The sequence below is a fragment of the Tympanuchus pallidicinctus genome, unplaced genomic scaffold, assembly GCF_026119805.1.
Source record: "Tympanuchus pallidicinctus isolate F22 unplaced genomic scaffold, pur_lepc_1.0 scaffold12, whole genome shotgun sequence".
Lineage (NCBI taxonomy): Eukaryota > Metazoa > Chordata > Aves > Galliformes > Phasianidae > Tympanuchus > Tympanuchus pallidicinctus.
The window spans coordinates 10,035,958-10,063,477 of NW_026294637.1; the positions used below are offsets into that span (position 1 = coordinate 10,035,958).

General features: G+C 42.2%; 1 protein-coding gene across 5 annotated transcripts in view; it reads left to right on the top strand.

Moving 5' to 3' along the window:
- The first annotated feature begins 275 nt into the window (after positions 1-275).
- FBN1 (fibrillin 1) overlaps positions 276-27,520 on the top strand; it is a 147,314-nt gene continuing 120,069 nt past the window's right edge. Inside the window, exons 1-5 of one of the 5 annotated variants that reach the window (XM_052671923.1) lie at positions 276-538; positions 13,531-13,613; positions 14,514-14,612; positions 21,553-21,648; positions 23,201-23,296. In XM_052671923.1, the coding sequence (XP_052527883.1) occupies positions 366-538; positions 13,531-13,613; positions 14,514-14,612; positions 21,553-21,648; positions 23,201-23,296 (547 nt within the window). In that variant the 5' untranslated portion in view covers positions 276-365. Of the gene's footprint in view, positions 539-5,675; positions 5,806-13,530; positions 13,614-14,513; positions 14,613-21,552; positions 21,649-23,200; positions 23,297-27,520 lie in introns of those variants that run through there. The other 4 variants (XM_052671920.1, XM_052671922.1, XM_052671924.1 and 1 more) reach the window with 4 other exon arrangements.

Consider the following 27,520-nt stretch of genomic DNA (forward strand, 5'->3'; position numbering starts at 1 on the left):
TTCCACCCCGGAGCGGCTTCGAGAGCGACGGCGGCGGCCGCGGGCGGTCCGCGGCGAGTGCGGGAGCCCCGAGACCGCCGTCCGTCGAGGGAGGGCGGAGGGAGCGCGGCCGCGAGCGGCCCCTCGCCATCCCGCGCGTCCGCCGCCTCCCGCGGGCGGGTAGCGCCGGGCTGGCCGGGGGCCGGCGGGGGCGGGGGGCTCGGGGCGGCCGTGCCCGCTCCCCCCCTGACGTCCCTTCGTCCCTTTTCTCCACGCAGTTCACTTCGGGGGAGCTCGGCGGAGGCGGCGCGGCGGGAACCGGCGGACTTCGGCGGCGGAGAGGAGGAGGCGGCGGCCGCTCGGAGCCCGGGGGCTCGGGGGACGCGATGTGGCGGGGGCGGCTGCTGGGGATCGCCCTGGGAGTTGCCGTGCTGTGGGCGTCCCAGGCGGGCGCCGCCGCCGCCGCCGGGCACTCCGAGGGGACGAGCGCCAAGGAGCTGCGGGCCAGCAGGGCCAAGAGGAGAGGGCAGGGCGGCGGCGGGCACGACGCGCTCAAAGGGTAGGTGCGGGGTGTTCCCGTGCGGGGATGGGGCTGCCGGGGGCCCCCGGGCTGCGGGGCGGCTCGGGCGGGGGGCGTCGGGCACCGTTCGCGGCATCCCCGGGGAGCGGAGCCTCTCCGCCTTGCAGGCTGCGCGGCGTCCCGGGCCGGAGAGCCGCTGCGGAGCGGGGCCGCTGAGGCGGCCGCCGAGAGGGGCGCGGGCGGCACGCTGCGGGCTCGCGCATTCCTCCCGCGTCCCCCGTCCCTCTTTGCAAAGGAGCGGAGCCGCGCGGAGGCCCGCGTGCTCGTCCCCTCAGCTGTCGGCCCCCACCGCCGCCTTCAGGCTTCTGCCTGCGCGTCGCCCCGTTGCTCGGCGGGCTCCGCTTATCTACCGCTATTCGTGACCTGAGGAGAGGCGGAGCGGGGACGGCTCGCGGCGGAGCTGTCTGGTGCCTGCTCCGAGGGAGCCTGCGTTCGTTAGAGCCTGGGAGCACCGTGAGGCACTGTGGTGCGCGCCTGGCGCGGCGCTCGCAGGACGAGCAAAGCTGCGTCAGGCAGAATACTTTCTGATTCCTAACGGAGCACCTTTCTGATGCGAAAATAATCGTTCGGTCAGCTGAAAGGTATCGCGTGTGCGTGCAGCTGATAACTGAGTTTGCTGTGAGGTTGAAAGCCTCGCAGCAGTGGAAGGGAAAATAAAAGAGAGGTTTGGTTCCTCGAGTGCTCTGATGGAGCTCCTCAGCCCGCAGCCAGATGGCTCCTGGTCAGGCAGGGGGCAGATGTGACACAGAGGGTACAGAGGTAGCTATGCCATGGTAAGGATGCAAAGGATTTTCTCATTTTTCTTGGCTTCCCCAGAAGGAGTTGTTAGAACTTTATTTTTTTAAAGGACTTGATGAGAATGCCTTAATTTCTTGCTAATCTCCTGATCCTTGTGTTGTAATTTTATTTATATGCAGTTTTGAAATCTTGGCTTTTTTTTTCCTACCGGGAAGGGTTGATGTTTCGGTGTTTCTTCCACAGCAAAGTGTGCAAGCTGTAGGCATTGCTTTTCAGGGATCTGTGGTAGGGTCGGGCTCATTTCATTTCCTCATACCTTGTCACCAGAGGAGCAGCTGGACAAAGCAGATCTTCTCTTTGACAAAAGATGTTCTTGAAGTTAAGGGCTATTATAGCAAAGTTTTTCAGGCTAATTGCAAGTAATAAAAATTTGTAAGGAAATACATTTACCAGAAAGAACCTTTTTCCTCCAAGGTGTTTTAGTAAACTTCCTCATTTTAGAACTCTGAGTCAATGTCAGATTGACAAACACCATTTTCTGACCTCTGGGACCACGCAACTCATGGGCATTGCCCAGATGGCCTTAGTGGGAGATGGAGGCACATAGCAGAGGATACGTGTCTTTGTTGAATTGCTGTGCTGTGCAGACAGTGATAAAGATATATAATAAAACAGATGGTATTTCACTGTTAATTATTTTGGGAAGCTAAAATGGGCTAGGGTGAGTATTCAGTCTTATGGCTCCTGTGTTTTCTGAAGCCTCCACTTACTGTGTGCTTTGCAACAGTTCTTCGTTTTAATGTGAGTTACACATCAGCTTGGTAATCCATAATGCTGGCGATAACGGTGTATCAAATTCAGGTATTCTGCATCTTGGAATAATACAATTCTGAGCGAGTGCCCTTGGGAGGGCAGATTCTTAGGTAGCGTAATTTTGAGATCTGAGATACAGGAATGACAAAGCAAGCTGTTAGTTTGGTTGATAGGCCTTTTTCGTAAGTCTCATTTGAGGCTGAGAGTGCCCAGGCTGCTTGGAGGAGGTGGAAATGCTTTTGTTAACACACAGTCCTCTATCTTTGTGGGGAGAATCCCACATGACATGGCCCATTTGGAAACGGCGAGCATTTCCTTAGGTGTGGTAGCGTGCTGTACGGAATGAATAAAGAGAATTGTCATTTTAACAGACAAGGTTGGAGCTAATTCTTTGGAAATCCAGATGGAAAACATATTTTGAATGGACAGGAACTGCATATACATTAGACAGGGAGAATTCATTATTGAATGGACTAGAACACTAAAAATACAATTTTGCAAGGAGGTTTTTTAACGTGTTCATCAGCACAAATACATTTGGGAATCTGAGAGTTGTAATACAAGTCATAACAGCTGCTGGGAAACTGTATTTGATGTTATTGTAGATGACTAAGACTTTCTTTTCTTGTTTGTTTTGTTTTTTTTTTTTCTTGAAGTGAACTCTTGCTCTCATGCTAAGAGCATGAGGATACATTCTTAGATAAATCCTTAAAGTTTAGACATCGTAGGTGTTTGATTATAATGACTACTGGAAGTGTCTTAGCATTAAAAAAACATTAAAAAAAAGTGGGGGAGGTCTCTGTGAATATTGGATCTTTTTTGCAACAGCAAAGAAGCCTGAGGTCTGCTGGTTTGTTTCTAGGAATTTTTATCATCATCTTTTACTGCAGGCTGTTGATTGCAGATGTTTGCTGTCTTTCCTGTGACCTTTGTCTTATGGTTGATGCCAGCGCGTTCTCCAATCTCATACTGCGGTTCTATAAGTATGTTTTAGCTGTAATAATTATAAATGCAGTGGGAAAGCTTGCTGACTTAAAGCTTGCTGCTCATGTAGTTAGAATTGATCTGGCTGTGAGGACATCAGCAAGGAAGTCTTTGTAATGCCATGTGTTTGCATGTGGTGCCTGTTGCCTCTGAGTGATCGCAGAGCAATCAGAATAAAGATAGTAATTATCTCAGCACATGACGAAATTCATCATCTTCATATTCCCCCTTCACAGAAACGTAGCTGGAATCTGTCGTGGTTCAGCAAGTTAAAATAATAAGCATCTTATCGAGACACTTTCATCTTCAGATCCCTAAGGCTTTAGCACAAAGGCATCGAGCCTTTATCCTTCTACTTATTAAGAATTGAAATGTATAGCACTGATTTTTGAAAAAAAACTACAAAACTGGGCCGTGAATGGGGAGGTCTTCCTAAACAGTGTGTACTTGAAAAAAACCATTTATATGACTCAACCGTTGGAATAGAAAGTCAAAGATAAATTACAGGCAGTTTGATTGGTACTTGGCAGAATACAGGAAGTACTGTGCTTCAAGATCCGAGCATTAATTAAGATTTCCCATTTGCTGATGATGCCAGACAAGGACCTCAAGTTCAGTGAGGATCAATCAGTTCTTAGTAAGTTTTTAAATAACGTTTTTCGGCTTCTCATCAGTATAATGGCCAAAGAAAGCAATTATTTGCCTAACAAGTAACTCAGCAGAAATTTTGAAAGAATTAAAACTTCTTCAAGATACCTGAATTGTGGCATGCATGTAGTGCAGATGCTCCTTAAATACATTTGTGCAGGAGTGGTTTAATTTCATGGTCATTACTAAGGGGAAATGATAGTGAATATTGCAGAATGTAATAGTTAGCTCCACTGCAATTCATAAACTCACAGATTAAAGCTATTCAACAGGCAGTTGGTCTTCTTGGAGCAATCTCTATTGGTTGTACTCTAACAATGAAATTCACAGGTTTTCTGATAGGCTTCCTTGAGTAAACTCAGTTGGATTTGACCCTTTTTGTGCATCACCACTCAGAAATAAAACAGATCTTATAAACCTATAACATAATTCCAGTATTCAAGTATATAATTAAGGCTTCTGGTTTTCCTTTTAAACCAATATTTACCACTAAAAGCTTGCTGAAGAAAAGCAGACTTTCCGTACCGGTAAATATTGGTTTATACTGAAAAACCTCAAACATTTTTCGTACCACTTTTGGCCTGCACACCTCTGGCTGCTGGTGCCGCGCTTTGCCAGCGTCCCTCTGTGAGCAGGAGGGAGGCCGGGATCCTACTTTTGCTATTATTCTTATAGTATTATTCTGTACATAAATGGCAATCTAATAAGGAGAGAAATGAGTTCGTCGGTGTTGGCATCGCGTCCTGTCTGCCTGGTCGCTTGCTCCCAGGATGTGGTTTGGTGTTGGTGTGACTTTCCCTGGGGAGCAGGATGCAGGGCACTGACTGTTATCAGAACTTGCTGAAGGGCTCGTGCTGAAAGGGGTAACATATTATTTTCCATTTTAATCATGATAGATGTCCTCCTCGCTGCCACGATGTGGTTTAGTTATGTTTTTGAATATACTAGTTAAGCACTGTATGTAAATTTTAAACGCATTTAATGAGAGCTATCTGGCAGTAGTGTGCCCTGTGTTTCTTTATCCAGAGTTAGGAGCAGTGCAGGAGCTCCCATGATGGCATTCGTCTTGTAGCTCCACGTTGTTCTTGAGCCTGAAGGCAGACATTAAAAAGTAAATAAATCTCCAGGCCTACGTAATCCTAGTGCTCTCCACTGAGATTTCCAAATCCTGTCATTTGGACACTGTCTCTTTAAAATGGCCTTAATGCAGTCTATAATCTATGGTTTATGGGGTTGGACTCCCAGGCCTGTATGGATTGTAGCTCAGAATTAGGACGCAATGCATTTTGGGCATGCCCATGAAAAGCCATCCTATGGTGTAAACTTTTGGTGAGTACTGTCCCAGGTTGCCTTTCACAGGTGACACACATGCATCTGTTACCAACCTCTCAGCCTGTCTTCCCCCGTGAGCTTTTCTCATATCATACTGCAGCTGGACTGAAGTAGTTTTGATCTGTTCTGCGTCTGTTATTTGAAATCTGAATCAGATCCCCTCCCTCCCAAATACATCAGAAAAATACTTCTGAATTATTTGGTGTTTATTTTCCATTGACGATAATAAGTCACAGCAAGAGCAAACAGAAGAAAAGGGCTACAATAAGCAGTGCAGCAATCTTCTTGACATACTCTGTGAAACGTGGTTGCGTTGGAAATACTGTAGTATTGGCTCAGGGGCCAAGACAACATGTTGATGATCAGGAGTTAGATGTAGTTCCTTTCCTTTCTTCCCTTCTTTCACTTACTTAGTTTATGTATTTATTTAGTTACTTTGGCCCAGGTTGCTCTTACTTGTATCAGGTTGGCCTGCTGCCCTCACCCAGGTGCTGCTAAATGGATCTCAGCTGGCCTGCCATCGCTTTGTGCTTAGTCTCCAGGTGGAGAATTTCATTTTGGGTTTGCCACTTTGTGTCCATTGTAGGAAGGAACATTATTGTTCTCCATCCAGGATGTGTCCTTTGAAAGCTGTGGCTATGAATAGCTGGCTGGCAAGTTAGAGTTGTGCTACATTTCTTGCTCCAAAAATAAGAGATGTGGATTACGCTGTTTCTTTCCATGTTTTCCAGGTAATCATATTCTTCCTTGGATACATGATGGGTCTCATCTTGTGTAGGGTTGTCTGCCCAGACCCTTTCTGCTCTCAGTTTGTGGAAGTTTTGTTGAACTTTTCTCAAGCGGCAGATGGTGTTAGCTCTGCAGGATGTGTAAAAGATTGAGGGGAAGAACAGCACCTGTGGAGGGGGCATCTGGAATGTAGAGAATTATCTATGGTTACAGTGCAGGTTTGCAGGGAGAATTGTTTACAGGAGACTGAAGAAGCCTAATCATGGTTCTGAAAATATATTCCTCAATAAAGGGCTAGCTTAAGATTTGCAAAAGTAAACTTCTCAGTTGTTGACAGCCAATACAACCTCATTTTGTGTTCAGTGGTCATCCAGTCTGATCTAGATATGCTTGCTATATTACCTGACTGAGCAGCTCTACGTGACAGCATTTGGGATTGCAGTGGGCTTGAGGCTACTGACTTTGAAGCATGGGGCTGCCCTCAAGTCTTTGGAACTAATGGGAGAATTGCTGGGCCAAGGTTTGGCAGGAATGGGCTGGCTGTCTAATACATTTACAGTGACTCTTATTGAATGAAATCGCAGCTTCTGTTTTCCTAATGCCTATTTTCCTTTCCTGCAATGTGTCGTTCAGCTGTGCTGCTCACTTCAAACAGTCTTGTTTGTCGTCATTTATCTTCCATCCTGCAAATGTGAATGCTTTCTGTATAAACTTCAGTGCAAGTTTTGAACAAGGGCCACTTTAAACACATACATGGGTTTTGCAGCCTGGATATTAGAACAGTAGTATACGAACTATTTAGCTGCAGGGATCACCAGAACTTCCTCTTGATGTAAGCACATTGGCCAGTCAGAAGCCATCTCTCCTTAAACAAGACTTCAGGAGTTAGGGATATTTGAATGTATACATATGGAAGTAGTCAGAAATTAATCATGAGCTTCTTCTCTCGCAGTAGGATCACCTTCCATCTTGTTAGTCTCCATTTCCATCCTGAATCCTAAAGACAAAGAAGACATCGATGCATCTATGTCACTTTGGTCTTACTCCCCAGACTCAGTAAATATTTTTGTAAAATGGAACAATTGTGGCCTGGAGTGTTTCTGATTATCCATTGCACTCCGCTGGAAAATATATTCTAGCTCTTCAGTCTTGTATTGTGGATGTCTCTTTTGATTGTTTTCTCCTCAATTCTAATTTTCCCACTTCAGTTTAATTTTTGTTTTATTTTATTTTATTTTAGAATTTCAGACCTACAGAAACGCCTCATTTATGCTAAGGTTGATGTGTAGATTGATTCTTCCTGTGTCTGTATTTCTTTTTTTTATCACAGCTCTTTAAAGTTTGGGCTTTTCTCTGGAAGGTGCCCTGGAAGGCAAAATGGAGCTATTAAATTAAAACCTGTGCTTTCTGCGTTTGTGTGTCCGTAGTCACTGAAGTATGAAGGAGTTCCAGCTTTTATCTGGAAGAATATTTTGAATGTTGACTTGCTGGAGAATCTTTTGTTTTCCTTTTTACTTTTCATTTTATGAAATGATTCATGACCATTAAAGCCTCAAAAATACCGAAAGAAAGCCGCAGTTCTTTTGTCTACAGGCTTAATCATTTTCATCCTCTTCTTCAAGCTTCCCTCTTTCTCGTGTTTTGCTGGAGGACATCAGAATATCCAGTGATGTTCAGCTGAGGTTTCAAAATAGAATTTGTTTCCTTTCAAGAACACTATTTTTCTGCCTCTTTTCTCTTTCTTTGTTTTTCCCTTTCTTTGTTTTTCCCTCTGATTTTTTCTTCTTCCCTCTGTATACAAAGTAAACTACCAGTGACTGCTGGGGACAAGGTGAACTGGAACTTGGGATCACCAGCAGGGTGTTCCCGATAGCTAATATACAGTTAACTGACCTTTCAAAGCCACAGCATTGCTATCCCAGCTTGGAGAGAGTCAGAGGGTAGGAGACAGAGTGTGATGGAGGGAGGAGGAGGAAAGCTTCTGTCTTAGCAAGAATAAATCTTCCAGTAGCCTACGAGAGAGCATTTTAAAGTACGAGTTAGAGGAGCTGCTTAACACCCAAGGGCATTTGCTGACAAGCATTGATACAGCTGTCAGGTTTATGAGACTCTCTCTGTGAGCTCTTGGATGCCCTCCGAGGAGGGATGGCATAGCACCAGCCCATCCCAGCCTCCCACATGCCACACACAGTTCCTGTGCTGCTGGCCCATCAGTGCATGGCACGGGCTGGCAAATCCTGTGCTAGCTGGTAGCCTGGAAGATTGTTAGAGGTCCACTAACTGCATTGATATCAGCAGTTGCAAAGCGAGTGCTGGAAGCGGTGTGGGAGCTGCAACCTCACCTCTTCCTGCACCACTGAAGGAAGTGATGGCTGGAGGGCTGAGCACTGCCCTAGAGCCACAGCTACTGCTTTTTCCTGTGGGGTGCTGTGTAGGGACACCAGGGTAGAAAGACTCCGATTTCTTTGGCTCTGAAAGCACTTTGTAATAATGATATTTTGTTCTAATTATTAAATATTTTATTATCATTATAGTTATTATTCTTTTATTTTTAATGTGACTTAAGGGAATACCTGCTGGATCCCAGCTATGCTCGTCTTGTCCAGCAGACGGTGTTTGTGGCGACATACTTTTTTTATTTACATGCCCTGTACAGCCATGTAAATTGGGTGTCACTCTGGACCCACTGACATTCTCATGTGGAACAATGAGGGAATACGTGCCAAAAACGCGTCTGTCCCTGGCTGTGAATGGGAACAAAGCCTGGCTGTCAGGTTAGATGAGTCTGTCCATGGAAGAGACACAGGCAGATTTTCAGAGCAGGCGCGGAAGAATTCATTTAATGTCAAATACTGCTGTGGGATTGCTGTGTTTAGCTGTCACAGTGTGATGGAAGTTAGGGTTAGAAAAGTGTTCAGTCTTGCTGCAGGAAACTTGCGTGTCATTCTGAACTCTTGACTTGTACATAGGCCGGAGCCAAAGACACCCGTAGAGCTGCTCAGCATGTTATTTTTCTAGTTGAACTGAGCCAGGATTCTGGGACAGCGGTATCCTTACTGTCAGGGTGAGAAATAGTTATCGTATTAAGCTCTCTGCATGGCACAAACATCCAGGCTCACTTATTGCTTGGCAAAAATAAGTATATCAAAAGCAATCCCTTGTGTGTAAAACACGTATTTTGGTTAAAAACGTGTACTTTGTGGGATAGCAGGAACTCATTTTCTTTTGTTTGTTCTGAGTCTAGCATTGTTTCTGAGATTTTCCTTTTATGTGATTGAAATTTGGCTCAGCCCCTGCTCAGGGCAGGTGAACTTAGGTTGGGTTGCTTCCAGCTCTGCCCAGTCACTCTGAGCATCTTGAAGGATGGAAGTTCTTGAATCTGTGGGAAAGTTGAGTAAAGCTGCAGCACAGTCAACAGGTCAGGGCCAATCTTTGCTTTTAGCATTTGCTCTGAGGTGCTGAGGAGTTTGAGAAGGTATGTAAAGCTGTTTTACAGCAAAAGGTAGAGATACGATTATGTGTCTCTGGAAAAAAAGAGTGAAAGTTGCTCCTTTTCACGTTCCAGAGCTACTGTTTCTTAGTGTGTTGGTTAGAGTCTGACTTAAAGAGACACATTTTTAAGTGCAGAATACCATTTTTTTTCAATGCAGTTTGTCATTATTTTAACTCTCTGTGCAAGCAAGGGAGCCCCGCTCAAATTCTAGCTGGAAAGGGTCAGCAAATAATTTTGTTGTCAGTTTTAGCAAGTACGGGTCCTATGCTCACAAGAAGAAAAGTAGGCAACTGCTTCTCTAAAAATAACTGTTGGCTGACAGTACTGCTTTAAATTGCCTCTCTTCTGCCAGAAAGCTGTGTCTCTACATTATGTTAAACATAGGCCAGCTGCTGCAGCCAAGGAGTTAATCGAAATTGTTCATTAGGCCACGAGGAATCCCCGTGTGTGTGCACAGGGAGCGAAGTGGGACGTGGGAGTGAAGAGAAACCTTCCCCAGCGCCCTGGCTCAGGTCTGTCTGGAGTTCAGCCGTCCCCTGCCCACTCTGTCTGGTCTCTCCGTCTCATTTACCCCAGACCCACGCTTTGGGCTTGATTCAACCTGGGTTACACCAGTGTTGGCCGGCGCATGGCAGTGCTGCTGTCCGGCTGTCTGCCCGAAGCCTCACACGCAGCACTGCCAGAAGCTCTTCCTGCCTCGGGAGCGGCTGATGGGCGATGCTGTCTTCAGGAGAGGGGTCCTGGGCAGGGCGAACGGGGACACGCAGCAACAGGACGCCCCTGGATGGGCTGCAGGGCCCGGGGAGGACGCAGCGATGCTGCAGGTACCTGCTCCTGTGCTGGGTGGTCCCTTCTCAGCGGGGATGGAGCTTCCCTGAGGTTATTCCTAAAGAAATCTGCTGGTTTGGTGCATGCAGATCTTGTCAGCCAAGTTTGTCATTTTCAAACACTAATTATTGGAATTTCCAGATGCATGTTTTTCTCTCTGCTATTTTTTAGTGGATGACTAATGTCTTTTGATAATTATTCAACTCACTTTGCTACTGAATTCGTACTTAAGTATCATCAAAGACATAATTTCTTGTTTATTTTGGATGTCTTCGATGAAACTCTGGATATCAGTCAGTGTCTCTCAGCACTGCACCATTACATAAATCCTTAATGATTTACAAGTTTAGAAGTGACTAAAATAAAGTGAAAGTCTTTCCTCTGAATCTTCCCTTTCTTCCTGTAAGAAAAGCCTCCAGAAATTCCCCCCCCAAAACCTTCCATGAAATTAAGAGCATAAATTATCGATCTGGGAAAGGAGGTCATTATTTTGTCCAGTTTATAGTCCAAAACAAGGGGGGAGGCTGGGAAGATCAGTCGGATTTTTTTTTCTTAACCATTTCAGACATAGTTCACTCTTTACAAGGCTGCAGGAGCTGTTGAACCTTTGTTTTTCAGTGAGTTGTCTCCTTGGCTCCTGACACTACTACATTGGCTGGGACCGCAAGAGCTTTCAAAAGCATGACTTGCTCTGCAGATATGGGATTGTCTGTCCCTGCCATCTTTGTCTCCATGCTGGGCTTTGTGGTGAGAGTGCTGAGTTGTAGGAAATAGGTTCCTATTTAGCGAGAGGGGTGAGGTTGTGCTTTAAGAGGGCTGTGTAGGTGCATTTTTTCCTGCTTTCCCATTACAATTCAGGTTTTATTACTAAACTCGGTAGTGCTGTTTGTGAGAACAGTTTTATAAGAATATATAATGCTTCTTTAGTATTCATAGCCTATAATATCAGCGGGAAAATGCGTTCTATTAAATGCAGTAGTGCTTAACTACTTAAATTAAATACCATGATAGAGCCTTTGAAATTTGATAGATGGTGTCCGTGATTTAGCATGAGGTAAATTGTTATCCTCTTAAATGCTTTATTTATTTACAGGCACTTACTGGCCTAGTGTCTGATCACCTCATAAATATCAATGAAAGTAACTTTCAAACTTAACTCCTTTTAAAGATTTTACAAATAGGCACAAGGAGAAAACACCTCCTCCCTCTGAAAGAAGGCTACAGTAGAGCTCAGAATTTAATACAGGTTTCTTTTATAAGCTAGACAGCAGCTTTCTGACGAAAAAGTGTTCCACTGGAAAATACACTTGTCAGACTCAGACTGTTCCATGCAAGTACAGTTTGATGACTTTTTTTCTTCTTCTTTTTTCTCTTCTGAAAGCTAAGCAAGCTGCCTCAAAGTTGGAGCTTTTGGGTGTATGGCGTAGCCTACCATGTGGACAGCCTCAAGGCTCTCAGGGTCTCTGACTTCACGATTGCTGGCACATCTAGGTTTTCCAGAGCCCCATTTTGGAAGCAGATTTTAAAAATCGGGTTTCCCCGTGACTCGAAAGTCTGCTCCTGGCTCTTAACTTGGACCAGATGGTCCCCAAAACCAACTACTTGCTGAGACTGAAATTTAACAGAGCATCTGCATATCACTTTATGATCAGCTGGTTACAGATTATTAACAACCTGGATCAGAAATGGGTGGTTTATGCCTGTAGTTGTAGCAGGTAGCAACAAATCCATGCTGTCTGTCTTAGTAAGTTCCATTATTTCTTCTGACCGGAGAAGGTGAAAAGCAATCTCACTTGTCTGCTTGCCAGTCTTACTTGGCAGATGATCATGGAGCAACATTTGGCATTGATGAACAGGGAACTCTAGGAAAGTTACATGGTTATAGCCCTGCAGGGAAGTAGCTGACATTACTAAAACTGAATACATCGGAATTATATGAATAAGAAGACTGCAGGAAGGGAAAAGGGCCCTGCAACATGCCCAGTTGCGTTGCTCACAGTCTCAGTTACCACTTTGTAATTACAGAAGATCAGTGGAAGATAATGGTAATTGCATTGACTTAAATGTTTCTGAGCAAGCACTTAGTGAAAATATTAGGTGTCACCAAAGTTGGGGTAATCAGGGTACTTGAAATTGTATTAACAGTGCAAATCCCTAAATAAATACAGTAAAAAATCTTGTTATGTAGAAAATGTGCATAAATGAATGTTTGTGTATATTAAGATTGTTTTTCTTAAGTTGCCTCACCATATGAGGTAACTGCTGTTTACTTACTTCGCAATACCAGAGATGAAGAATTTTGTGAAAGAGAAAGGGCAAAATCATAATGAAGAAACCTTTCCTGAAACAATAAGCACTTTAAATCTGTCTCTAATCTGTATATAACATTTTAAAATAGCAATTTCTGGGAAGGAAGTACTAGTTTATAGCTAGCTTTAGTTCCACTAATCTATTGAGTAATTCCTCAGAATAGTTATACAGGTTGTAAAATTTTCCTTAAGATTATGAAACACAGCAAAAGGAGGCAGTTTTTTCTTTTTCAGAGGTGTGCCTTACTGGCTTTATATACACGGAGAGTTGCATTAAATGAATGTGACTTAGATTTTATGGAAGTGATTACTGTGCAGAACAGTTTCCTTTCTGTTTTTACCAATGAAATCATGGTAGGGCTGGTGTCATGTCCCTTCAGCTTTCGATAGAGACTCTTCTGAGATCCTTATTTGAAAGAGCAAATATTGATGAGGGGGATAAGATGGAAAAAAAATCATGTGGATCCATCATTTGAGAAGTTCAGTAAGTTCTCATTGCAGTAGGCCCTTCACCTGCATTTCACATGAACCCTGTCTGTCTACATGCACATCCTTGATTTTTTTATAGCAAGTCATTTTTGTTATGCATAACTGGGCTCATTTATTTGGCTTATGTCACGATTGGCATGATTTCACTCATACATACATGCAAAGTGTTGCTTGGAGACAAAGCAGGGAACAGTAATAATGCTACAAAGTGAAGAAGTGAAAACAGTACAAAGCTTAGAAGTTATGATGCAAAATGCTCCTCCATGTTCACTAATAGATTTTGTATTTAAAGGGTTGTTTTGCTACAAAACCCTGTGAGGTATTTTTTTTGGATATGGCTTGATAGGAGACAATTTTGTCCATTCTTTTCCTGTTGTTCACATGTTACTGAGTTGATTTTTTATTTCATGTCATCTTTAATACATAAAAGTATGTGTCACCCGAAAAACCTAATGATCATAGGCATACGGTTCTGCTAAAAACATACCACACTTCAAGATTTAATTATTGAAATGTATTTTGCAGTGATTTACTTTTTCCATCTTTATGATTCTACTTTTAAAACACTTTTCTGAGCAAAAATAAGAAATTGTCTTTTTTTTTTCCAGACCAAATGTGTGTGGATCACGTTACAATGCTTACTGTTGCCCTGGATGGAAAACTTTACCTGGTGGAAACCAATGCATAGTCCGTAAGTAAATCTAGTTGCATGTTATGACTGAGGTTTATCTTTGTCTCTGTATGTCAGGGTATTTTTAATTGTATTTCAGAGCTGAAATGTGTTTCTGTATGGTTTCAATAGCAGCTACACATCATTTCTTTGCTGTTTTAAATATTTTAAGCTAATATACAAAGTTTTGTGGGCTACAATACAGTGATGTGATACCAGTATTTAACAAAGGATTAATCTCATCCACATGTTCTATTTAAGGCTGTGGTAAAGCGATCCAAGGAGTGTGTTGACTCTCAGGAGCGAGTAGCTGTGGAATATGTTAATCTATTTAAGTAAATGGAAGGAGGCAGGGCCAGCAAGTACATTTACTCTGCTTGTTTGGACCATCTCCCTGAAATGTATACGTAGGGACATCAGTGTATACATATGTTCATCATGTTGCTGTATGTGTAGTCACACATAATGGTATGTTGTACCGTAAGCAGTTCCCGAAGGCTGATAAGATCCTCTTCACAGATACTGAGGCAGTTTGCTCTCATGGGAATTGTTACACTGCTGTATCTGTGGTGCAGAAATAAAGGGAGCATTGTAATGCTGCATCTAAGGCATCCTTCCTCCGGGAGGGCTTTGGGAAAAGGCACCGCACTTTCCCTTTTCTAAGGAAACCTGCCTATGTATTCAATGCGGTCTGTGATATGTTCCTATCGTAAGAGACTACAATCCCAGGTGTTAGCTGTCCGTTACAGAGACGAAGATGAATGGAAGGAACCTTCTTGGAATCCGTTGTATGCAAGTTAATGAGTTTACATGTGTTTTTGTCGTGGTGCTAAATACCTATTTTCTATCAGGTGGTTGGGTTTTCTTAATGTGTTTTGGGGTTTTTAAAGCAAGTTTTAAAGATATTTGTTTTATTTGTAGCAATTTGCAGACATTCCTGTGGGGATGGATTTTGCTCTAGACCAAACATGTGCACATGCCCAAATGGTCAGATAGCCCCCTCCTGTGGTTCAAAATCAAGTAAGTATTTCTTTTTTGTCTTTTATATTGCTCTTTTGAGCCCATCAGGCTGTTAAGGTGCTTAAGATACTGCAGTGCTCAGCGTTTAAGACAAATAGCATCTGAGTCACCAGGCATACATCAACACAGGAAAGACAGTGAGCGTAGCCTTCTGTGATGAAACTGAAGAATGACTCAGAAGCTACCTATTGAAGATGCTTTTTGTTGGCTGAGTTAGTTTTATTAGAAGTTATGTTTATTTGTCAGTTTGTAATACTAAATCCCAGTCTTAGTTTGCTTTCTGGAAAATGTCATATCTCTCTTCAACATTAGAGGTGTACAGATATGCCGTTGTAATGAGAGAGAGAGAGATCTCTGCTGGCAATTGGCTGAATTTATCTTGCTTTGTAATTCTGCTATCACTGTAGCCAGACACTATTCTATTGCTTACACAAGTAGGCCTACTGATTTGCAGCAAATTAATCAAGTGCTATAGGACTTCCTTGCCAGACTTGGTACATATCTATTGTATCTAATGCTGCTGACCTCATTAGAGTGACACTTCTGTAGATGCTGGAGGTACAGAACAGGTCAGAGTTTTTAAATGAAACAGCTTTTCCTCTGAAAAATTCAGATGCTTTGGAAACAAAAATTTTCAGAGATGACTTTTCTAGAAATGTTTGGATTTCAGTTATTCAAGGAATGTTTCCCAGACCCAGAATAAAATGGGTAAAGTGAAATTCATACAGTGAGCAAACCAGCTCAGTGGTTAATCTTGAACATCTGATTATGAAATAGGATCATGCTTAGGATAGTCTCTCCATTCATATATGAGATGCCAGCTTTAATCTCCACTGAACTCTCATTTGAATATGCTGTTTGTCTCTTTGAATATAGCTGGGGGAAACTTTTCCACACAAATGCCTATAACGGTCTGAACAACATATTAACTGAAGGCAGTGGGGAAGTCTGTAACGTTAAGCAAAATTATAATTCTTTTCATTTTGAATATCTCCCTGATCTTAGTGTGTGGCCTGCTTGCCCCTATATTCTACCTTGCTGTTTTCCTGCTTTCCTAGCTGAAGAGTTTTCCCACATAACCGACCACTTCAGTTTGTGGCTTTAGCATCCTTTTCATGCAGTAACAGTGGAAAAACAATAACAACTGTGGAATGTAATGGAATGGCACGTACTAAAATGGTAAATATTGTTCTTCATAGTTCAACCCCTCTCTCGTGCTCCTGCAATGCCTGTTAGGAGAGGCTGGAGTGAGGAGAGTTTGGAGCTGTGGAGCTCCAGAGAGTACTGGGAGGAGAAAGAGTGCAAAATCTGCACAAGTGTCTGTGTTCATGCCTGCCTGGATTTGCAGCTACTGTTTTACCAGGTGCATCTGCCTTGATCCTGTAAGCTAGTAAAGAAAAGCACGACCTTCTCCCAAATCCTTTCCAGAGTACAGAAGGAGAAGTACATCCCTACATCTGTTACATGTTTTGGCACCTTCGTAAAAGACGGGAATGAGTGGGCTTTAGAATTACCTCATTTTTTCTTAGGCCACACTGAAGTATTTATGAGTCAAGACTTAGAAGCAAAATAGAGTATGAGTAAAGTTACTGTTGTTCCTGTGGTTTTTTTTCTTAAAAATTGTACCATTTGTCTCCATAGTTTTAACCTTCATTGGAGTTGCATGCACAGATAAATGGTCCACAGAGCACTTTACTACTGTTGGTATGCAAGAAGCTTTTAGCGCCTATACCAGTTAGCTATTTTGGTTACTTTCTCTAAGTATGTATGTTCTACCAATTTTAAGCTTTAATCAGTGCTGGCATCCTCTTCTTTACACTACTGTATGTGTCTATAAGGCTCACATTAAAATTGCCTTTCTGTAAACTGTACCAAAACATTTAGCAGTGGAGTAAAAACATATAAACATATTGTTTATATCTTCCTTAATTAGTGCAATAGTTTCAGATACTTTTTTATGTGTGTGTTTTCACATCACCTCTACTTAGTAAAGCAAACCAATCCTAAGTGGAAAAGTGTCTTGAGTAGTTGTAGAGAGAAATTACTGCTTCTGTGCACTCTTGTGTAATAACTTTTATGACCCAGCACCTCATTAGGACTTACAGAACATACAATTTCTGAAAGTCATTTGCTGTGTTGGCACTGCAGACAAAGCCCATGAATGCATATTTACACAATAGACCACAGTGGCTTAGATCTGCTATTAGGAAACAAAGGAAACATAAACATAAAAAATACCATTTGACATCAAAGGGTTACTGTCAAACTCACATTGGCTACAATTAATATTTTGTCAGTATATGCATCCATAAACCAATCTATTAATCACACTTTAACAAATGAGAAAAAATTCTACTCAAGTAATACAAGAAAATCAGAAGTGGATGATGTCCAATCAATATGCTGGTGTAATTACCATGCTGACTGAGTCATATCAAATGATCTGTCAATTCATTTTATACTGTGTAAAAATCTAGCTAATGCCAAAAGTCAGAGTATTGCAAGAGTGCTAAGTTAGGTGCCTTGCCCTGAAAGCTGGCAGGTAGATAAATGCCAGTTGTCTTTTTCTGTATATGTAGACGTTGCTTTACATCTCAGGTTTAATCAAGTTTGTTATATTTAAAGTACAAATAACAGATAGAAGGTAAAAATACCAGGACTTCACGCAATTAAAAATATGGGCCCTGATACATGAGATATGCTTGAGTCTTCCTTTGAATATTTTAAGCTGTATCTGTGTTTAGTACTTAAGAAATCAGTAGTGATTACAGGTTTTAATTTGTGCACAACCGTAGTCAGAAACCTAACTCAGAGTAGCTCTGACAGGCTTCATGTCTGCTGGACTCAAATAGTGCAGACTGAAAAGCAAAACATAGCCTCTGACTTTGATTCTTACGCAGGTCACTTGTTGGGACTTTTCTGGTTACGAATCAGCTTTAGGAATCTGATTCGTGGTTGAAAAGATCAACTGGTGGTTTTCTCAGCAGGGATTTTCATGACATCAGTGAACTTGCTGGCTGAGTAGTGGTTGTTTCTCAGTAATTCTTGAATTTTTGGGGTTTGTTTACAGTAGGCGTGGAGATAGCACTGCCACATGCGGAGGCATCCCTCAACCTGCTGCGCGCGAGTCTGACGCTGCAGTGCACAGGGTGGGGAAGGCAGTCTGCCCTTTTAGGCTGGCTGAGGCAGAAAGGCTTTAACTGATGGGGTTCTTATGAAGGGAGATCCGTGGCTGCAGGTGGGTGCTGAGAGAGCAGCTGAGGGGAGGGGTGCCTGCTGCTCCCAGCAGGCTGGTACACTGCCCAAGCTCAACACGGGGCCTGCTCCGCTCCCCCTGCCACTGGCTCAGCTGAGCACAGAGCTGGTCAGTCAGTCAGTGCGTGCTGTCACAGCCATCCTTCTGAGGTTTCCTCAGAGATTGGGCGGGAAGCCTTGAGGCTCTCAGGTCGGCACCGCAGAGGCTGCTCCCTGAGGCGGTGTGGGAGATGTCTGCTCAGCCAGAGCTCAGCCCCTTGATTTATTCTGCTGCTGTCAGAGGTGGTGAAAAGCCTCGATTTTTGAAAGTTTCCAAAGTTTTTGAGGCTGCTGTGGGTTTTCTCAGGCAGCTGCTGCCTCGCGTGGATGCAGCCCTGCATCCCGGCCTGGTGCTGCCTGCCATCTCCTGACTCAGTCACTCGACAGAGAAAGCATGCTGAGCATCTGGGATGCAGTGAGGCCATCATTCCTTGTTTACAGCTCCTGGCAGGCAAAGCCCTGCGTCATGCACAGCCAGGCTGGGAGCGTTTCCTCGGCAGTGGCATGGAGAGATGAGACAGCTTCTCCCGTGGAGTGCCCCGGGCTCCAGGCACCAGGTTCTGCTCCTCAGGTTTTTCACCCCCATATTTTTTAGCTGATACTGCTGAGCTGATGGTGTGGGTGTGTTACCTTCTGTCTGCTTAGTGATCCCCTGAATGTTTTGGGAGCAGTTGTGATGTGGTGGTGTGCTCTGTATGGATGAAGTTTTTGCTCAGATTTGCTTGGAATTTACGAAGACAGTCCGAAACTGTGATGTTTAAATGCGCAGCGTGTCGTTTCTCTTTGGTAATCAGTACAAACATTGCCCACACACAGTGTGCATGGATGTACTTGATCTTGCCGTCTCTTTTGCAGGTTTATAAAGCTGCATTCCTGCCGTTGCCTCTGTTTTGATTTGAGAAATTTCCATTGCAGACTGTTTACAAAACGAACCTGAAAGAGAATGATAATTTATTAAGAGCAATAACTTGTTAATGTTAGCAAGAAAAGGCAAAGCTGTAAGAATAGACTTACCATCCTTACAGTAATTCCTGTGCTTTTTCCTCTAGTCTCAGTCAATGCAGTACCTTGGGACAGGTTATTTCATTTAGTGGAATATCTCTACTGACACAGATGGAGTTGTTGATATAGCTGAGGCTCTGGACCTGCAGTAGTATGCTACTTTTCAAAAATGCAGCCTTAAAATCGTCATCTAAGCTCCAGACAGACTTTTGCATGTTTTTCTATAAACTTTTGGAAGGGTAATATTTCAGAATAGTCAGTATTATTTTGGAAATACTGTTTTCAACATTCCTGTAAAAGACAACAGAAAATTGTTAGTTTACTGACTCGATGTCACTGATTTCATTGCATAGTAGTAAGAGGGAAAGATCACTGATTAGAATAGCTCATTTTAGTAATTATGATGGGTTGTCTCAGCATTCTCTTCTGTAATGATTTTAGTTTAAAAAGGAGGAAGAAATATTTTACCTTGGAAAAGTTCCTTTGAGAAGCAGTAAGACAAATTATGGAAACTTTTGTGTGTGTGTGTGTGTGTGCGTTATGTGTAAAACCACTCCTTATCCCAAAATGGGGAAATATACTTTACTGTTACTTGAACAAATAATACGAAAATCATCATATAAGCTACTGTTAACCTTTTTATCTCAAATGTAGTTCAAACTATTTAAATGGCTTTGGTCTTCATGTGGGAATGGAAATTAGCTCTTGGCATAGCTTGCTCTAATTGAAATCAGTTTGTGGTTTTTAAGTTCCTTCCCTGCTTGACAGATGATATCATTTCCTATGCTTTTTGTAATCCCCTCTGTTTTTCTAAGATTGTATAAAGCTAAGTTGAACTACACATTTTAAAGAAACTATACACCTTTTTCTGACCTACTTAGGACATTGTCCAAAAACCTTCACCAGATGCTCACCCTGTATTTGCAGACAATTTCTCTTTTTATTGAGGAATGTTAGCACATTTTTGTTGCCTGAAGTACATCCAAAGATGTATCGTAAATATTAGACACAAAAGAAATGTGAGGTGGAGTGCTTACCTTTATAATTGAAGAATTAAGTGTACCGGTGTTTCAAATGCTAGATTATTTTAAATCCTTTTTTTATTTGCATGTTTAACTTGTATTCTGTGGATTCATATCTCTGTAGATGGCAATACAGTTAAAATTATTAATTCTGCTTTTAAAAAAAAAGATTCCATTCACATACTTTCAAATTGTAAAAAGCCATACAATGCTTAAGGGCTTTGTGCAACAGGAAAAATTCAGTGGTTGGCATGGCACCTGTTAGCAGCAGGCTTTGGCAGTACATGCAATTTGTATTTTTCTGACCTGAGCATTTCAGACAGCATGGGGTAGGTATCCAGTGCTCCATCACAACCTCCTAAAATGCTGATCTCCCGTAATCCTATCTGGGGAGGAGCCTTTCATGTGGTTCCTGTTAAGAGGGAAAGCATTTCCCGGCTGCGTACTTGTGTGCCTGCCCCTGTTAGCAGCTGTGTCAGGCAGTGGGAGCTGTGAGGAGGACTTTGCCGAGAGGCCTGCCTGCTGCTCTGTGCCTGATGAAAAGCTTTAAGTTGTTCCTGACCTCTAGTTAAAAAGCATATTTGTCCTTATTATTAGAAAAACGCAGCACATGCTTTTATGCTTTACTGGCGTCGGACTTGGCCCGCATGCTAATCGTTACAAATGGTGGGGCTGCTGCTGAGGAGAGCAGGCTGTGCTACTCCCCTGCCTCTGCTCCTGGCAGGAAAGGTCTTTGGCTCTGGGGAAGTGCTGTCTGTGAGCTCTGCAGGCACAGGAGCTAGCAGCAGCTTTATGCAGCGGTGGTGTGAGCCCATAGAATTACCCTGTAACTTCACCTTCTTGTACAAGAAGTCCTACCTCGGCAGATCAACTTCTGATACTGTGTGTTCTGGCAGAGCCAGGCTGTCCTCAGGAGCTTTCTTATTTCTTTCCCTTTAATGGTTCCTTTTCCCATTGCCCGTATGATAAGACTGTTACTCCTTGGTGATATCTAGCAGAAGTTCAGTACTTCAGTACTCTTTTCAGTGATGAGTGGAGACAGGACGAGGGGAAACAGCTGGAAACTGCAGCATAGGAAGTTCCGCACAAATGTGCACAGGAACTTCTGTACAGTGAGGTGACGGAGCACTGGAACAGGCTGCCCAGGGAGGTGGTGGAGTCTCCTTCTCTGGAGATGTTCCAGACCTGCCTGGATGCCGACCTGTGCGACCTGGTGTAGGGAACCTGCTTTGGCAGGGGGGTTGGACTCGATGATCTCTGGAGGTCCCTTCCAACCCCTACAATTCTGTGATTCTGTGATACTTTCCCCTAACTGATGATCTCTTTGCAACACTGGGAACTAGGAGATGAATTCTGCAGATTCATGCTTTGTAGGAAGCGCCGCTGTCTTCAGTGAGTGAAGGTAGTGTCAAATTCTTGCACTGCAGCTTGTAGTTCTTAGGAACTGTAGATCAGTGTTGTTTTCTGTACTGCTATTTTAAATACATCTTAAAATATGCATCTTCTGTTTCTAGTACTGCTTTCTAGTTCATATAATCAGTCCCTGAAGAAATCCCCTAGCAGATAGTTGTATGTTTCTGCTTGGCTTGGTTTAACTCAGGAAAATCTTTTTTCCTTTCAAGTACAACACTGTAACATCCGGTGCATGAATGGAGGTAGCTGTAGTGATGACCACTGCCTCTGTCAGAAGGGATATACAGGAACGCATTGTGGACAGCGTAAGTACATTTTATTAGTAGAGATACTATATATAATCAAGTAATTCTAAGATATGTGAACTGGATGCCTTTAACACTAAATTTCAGCTGGTATTGAGCTTGTTTTTGATCAGGTACAGTGGAATTTTACAGGAAAACACATGACTTTGTAATGAGTGCCGAGTGAATTCTTTCTGATCGGTGCTACTAAAATAAACATCATGTGAATTCATAATAATTGGATATAACTTGATCCTGCAGTTCTCACACTGCCATAATTCCTGTTGACCTCCAGGGCTTTACACTCACTAGAGCAAGAGGCCATAAATAGAGAATTTACATGGGATTCAATTTTCATCTTAGATAACATTGAGCTTTTTAATACAAAGCCTCTTTTTTATTTTAGGGATTTATCTAAGAGTTGGTTCTTACACTCTACAAGTTTCACTTATTTTGATATTGTCTCGATACAGTCGATCGACATAGTTTTTGTTTCCTCAATCAATCCTGAGCCAACAACATTCCTGGATTTGCTGCTTGAAGCCTCTCCCAAACTGATTATGGTGGTCCCTTGCTGCTCTTGGCTAGAATGCTGTGAAGAAACTCAAATAAGGATGTACATGCTGCTTTTAACCAAGGCTGTCGTGTTGCTATCTAGTGAACTATTGGTCTGACAGAGAAAATGTGTTTAGCTTATTTAATGAAAACCTTTTGTGCTCTGTCAAAGTCAATGGCACACTTTACATGAACTTCAGTGAGACCAGGAATTTACTCTAATAATCTGGAAGAGGATCACATGGTGAAAGGATTAAGAATTATATTTCTGCCTTCTCTGTGAAATATCAAGTGGATAAAAGAGGATAAATGGAAACGTTCTTTCTACTGCAGTGAACGTGAACAGAACAAAGAATAACATTACTCAATGAGCATCAAATTGTACTTAAAAACCCTTTTTTCATGTGAATGTTACATTTTCTGATTATTTTTGAAGGAAATTGCTTTTGGATTTTATTATGAGGAAAACTGGGCTCTAGTGACTGTGTAGTTCAGGGAATCATGGATTAACTAAATCAGAATAGACACTGATTGCATATTGCTCTCCTGTTTGGTATCATGGATTATTAAACACCAGTAACAAGCCTTTTAAAACAGAATTTTTATTTTTTTAAATGATGGCAGAGTAAGTGAATGCATGGTTAAATGTGCTTGAATATCGGGAACACCTCTGAGAATTTGAAGGTGCGTTTTTCACCTGCACCTTCTATGAGCAATCTCTACTTTTTCTGTGCTTCTTTGTTGAGAGTTTGAAAGAGACGTTATTTCAAAGTTGTGGAATTGTCAGGTCATCAAAGAGGCTCTGAGAGGTCAGAGGAACTGTGGTTATTAGCATGTTTACATTATACCTCCTTGAAAAGATGAATTCATTATACTAATGAGTCCAGGAAATAGCAAAGGATTCTAGAAAAAACATGTCCTGTTTTTTACTAGTCTACCTGAGCTGGTTGGGCATGTAGTTTCCTATTTTTCTGGGAATAATATAGTAAAGACTACTTGTACCTTCCCTTTGATACAGCTGTCTGTGAAAATGGATGTCTTAACGGAGGAAGATGCGTTGCCCCAAACCGCTGTGCATGCACATATGGATTTACTGGACCCCAGTGTGAAAGAGGTATGTGGAAAAGCTGACAAATGAAAAATATTGATGGTTGCTTTTACCCAAGCTTTGATTTAGTTATTAAGTCATCAGAAGAGCTGTTTGCATCTCTCTGATATGTTTGCTTACCAGTGATAAGTAGCACCTTGCCTCTGTGTTTCACGTGTTATATTATGGCAGAGGTTATTCAGTTCTGCTTCCCATCTTGCACAGCTGTATTGTTTTCCAACTGCCAACTGCCTCATCTGGTATATGCTTTTTGTTTCATGACATTCAACCAATTTAGTTGTTCATTTGAGAGAGATACAGCAAGGAATACTGAGGCATAAGCCTCCTGTTAAATTTTATAATCTTTAAAATAATACATTTTCATTTGGTAGAGTTAGCAGTTGATCTATTTCATTGAAAGTCTCATTCTTCAGCAAGAAGAATGGAAAATGTTGTCTTTGGTTAAAAGCTTGGAGTTTGGAAAAATAAAACCATGACATTAGGTTATGGTTGTTTTGAGTATTTCTACAAATCTGTTGAATTTCAAGCAGTTACTGTTTGTTTGTTCTCCATGGGTGAAGGTTTGAGCCTTCAGTCTGGAGCTGTGCAAGTTCTGAACGGGGTTATTCAATGCTGTTTTTATGTTGCCTAATCTGCAGTGGCCAGTTTGACTCCACCTGATTGGGCTGAAGCCTGCTAACAGCTTCAGTCAGTCCCTCAGGGCTCCTTCCTAGTGTCGGGTGGAGTGTGAAACTGGTGACACAAAGCCATTTGAGCCAAGTCATACTGTCATGGAATCCCTTACATGTCTTTGAGCACAATTGAAGTGGAAAGCTGTAGTCTGTATGTGCCATCCATGAGCAGTTTTTACTTAGAACATGTGCTTGATCCTGTAGTTATCAGTAAAAGAGAACATACACATTAATATGGTGCAGTATTTCTAGTGAAAGATCACTGCAGTACTGAGGCCAAGTGATAGTCATATCTTCCCAGAAAACCTCTGACAGTTGGCTTCTTTCACAGGGATTCTCTCCAGCCTCTCTACCTAGCTGAGCTAATATGTTCCCCTCCTCTAAAAAAGGGTGTGGTGTTTTTTTGGTCCCAGAATCACATTATCCCATCAGAAAAATGTTTTCTGAAGATAACTTTTCAAGTATAAGCTCATGCTGATCTTAGTAGGCTTGCATTGTTCAGCACGTGCACCTGTGTGGTCATTAGGGACTTGTCTGGCTGCATATGATTTTACACATCTGTCAACTAAGAAAGAGATCCATATTTTGGATCTTGCTCTGGAATGTTATATGGATTTGTGATGTTCCCTAGTGGGCTTCTGATGTATATGCGTGGATGGCCATTTTCCAATAAATAAATTGACAAGTTTCATGCCCTGCAAAGAGAGAGATTTCTTCTTTTTTTTTTTTTTTTTTAAATAACCGAAGCTTGGAGGGGAAAAAATGGGAAATTACTCAAGAGAAATAGTCTCTGAACCTATCCCATTTCTGGGAGAAGTAGGAGAGGCAGATTGTTGTGAAAATACCATTTCTCAATATAAATGTGATGTGAAGTGCTACAGTTTTGTGACATGCATATTTTCCATGTGTTTGGCTGTGGTTTGACTTCTAGGATATGCCATGCCACAGGCTAACAGTGATGTAAGTAATTTACCACTGCATATCACACAGTGCTTTTCTCTGCAAGCACTGGCTAACAGTAAGAGTGGCAGAGTGTTTGTGGTGTGTATGTCACAGAGCCAGGTGTACTCCAGCCATTGCTGCGTGTCGTAGCTTAGAACTGTCTTGACTAAAAAGTGTTGAGGCAACCAGATCTAGGGAGGTTGTTCTCATAAACAGATATGGAAAGCAATGAAAATGTTCCTGGTGTTTGAGTCAGTTTCTGAAGTTCAGCAGCACATTGCTTTGTTTTATGTCTGATGTTTTAATTTTCCATACATTTGGCCCGTATTTGTAAGACTAATTAGCTTGGTTGGTAGTACCTCAGTAAATGCTGACCATATGATTGTTAATGAATATTTACAAGACTTCTTTGTCAATGGTTTCAAATACATGCATAATGAAAGAGCTTATCTGGTAAAAGACCTACTGTTTCACAGTGCAGCAAATTCCATCACACCTGTGGCATCAGCAGTTTTATGTATTTATTTTTTCGGGGAGAAGCACTGAAGAGTTTCAGCCCACAAATTACTTTTTGTGTGGCTTAGAAGTGTTAATGTTGGTATAAAGCTCCACAAAATGTGATCAAAAGGAGTTTTTACAATCACTACTATCAGTGGGGTTCCTCTTCATGTTCTGGGAGAGTGCATATCATGTCACCAGTGAGAAACGCGTTGTGAGGGCTGGACTGATAACTGCGATGCGGCCAAGTCCGTCACATGTATCATTAGCTCCTAAGCTGTGTCTGTGTGCTTGGTGCCCTTCCAGAGCAGGGGGAGCCTCCTGAGCACACTGACAAGTGTATGCAGGTGTATCATAAACACAGTGGAGCTGCTTTTCCTTTGAGATAATGTTCATCAAAAAGGTGAACTTGACGCAAGCTGAACAGTAAAAAACTAGTGGAGTTGGGAAATGCTTCCTACAGCAATTTAAGATATGTTTAATATACACAGTCCAGAAAGGAAAATATTTCATGCATATTGACTCAGTTAAAATTTGAACTTTAACCATTCATTCTGGAAGGTGCTGAGTTCTCTGGCTGTGATCCGGTGATGGGCTTTGACGTGCATTTAAATGCAAACTTGAGATGTCAATGTGCATAATGTTATTCAAATGCTTAAGGGTCTTGCTGGATTATGGCCAAAGCTTTCAGAGTCAGTCCTGAGTTCTGAGAGGTGTGCCTGAGTTGTGTACTCAGCTTGCAGCATATCATTTAGTCGTATTGCTGACAAAAATAAATCACAGGCTATAGAAAAGTTAAGGTGCAAGCAAACCTAAATTTCTTCTGCTTCTTCTGGGTTAAGAAATGGATGCCACCTTTACACCGTTTAACTTTCAATAATGAATGAGGTACAGATTTTGCAGTTCCTTTAAGAGTCACTGAAGAGACTGAGTCAGAGATGTAGCTTAGTTTTCCCTGAGGATGATTCAGAACATCGCCAGCTCTTTTTGTTGTCTGTAAATAGAGCCTGGGGAATTGAGCTAGCTACATTAGTTGCCCACTTTGGAATCGTTTGAAAACATCCCTCTCTCATGCATTTGATGAAAGTCCTGAGTGATGTCCAAAAGAGATGTTACAGACTCAGAGAGATCAGACATCCCAGTCAGATTTGATAGAATGATGTCCTCCAAATTAATGCATAATTGCAATCTCGATCTCTTTGAATCTCTTTTCCTTTGGACGTTTGGATAATTGCAGAGTCACTTCCATAGAATATAAAATCGTATATTGTTGTTATTCTGCTATTGAAAAAAGTGTAGTGAAATGTCCTTTTCTTTTTCTGTCTGGATCCAGTTAGAGGAACACAGTGGAAGCTTAGAATGTGTTACAGCCCTGTTTGTTTATTTGAATGCTTATGACAACATCAGGGGCTCAGTCCTGCTGCATCTTGGAGTTCTGCCACTCGCTTCACATAGGAGCTGAGTAGGGCCTGATGTAGTTCAAATATTAAAAATGTACCACGTGTGTTTTGTGTTTTTCTGGACTCAGAATATGAGCAAATGATTGCTTTTTCTTCAGACAGAGTTGTTTCTGTACTGCTCGCTCCATGGCAGGAATTTTTGCCTAATTTTTAATTATATTTGGCCATTATTAAAAGTTCCCAGAATTAATGCCATATGTAAAAATATCTTTCCCAGAGCCTCTCTATGAAACTGCAGCCGCTGAAAGTGGTCGAGAGTAGTGTAGTGCAATGTGTGTTTTCTGCTTTCTAAATATTACAACGAGCAGAATGTTTTCACAAAGAGGACACTGCACCCCTTAGTGTGCCCCGTCTCTGGTATTTAGTCTAAACGGAAAGTAAATAACAAAGTGTAGATAGCAGTAAAAGTATGTTCCCAAAGCCTTATGTGGCATTTAAAGTAGTATTGCAGCATATGGTAGCTGGCAAACATTTGAATAAACTTGATTTTTGTAGCTGTCTTCCAAGAAACACATCTGTTGACATAGACGTGTAGTTTCTTCAGCCCTGCAACATGAATACAGTGTGTACAGTATTATAGCAGCAAACTAAAGGATGGCTAAGCTTGAAGGCCTGGAGTAAGTATTCTAATGCACCATTTTCCCCTGAATCCATAGATT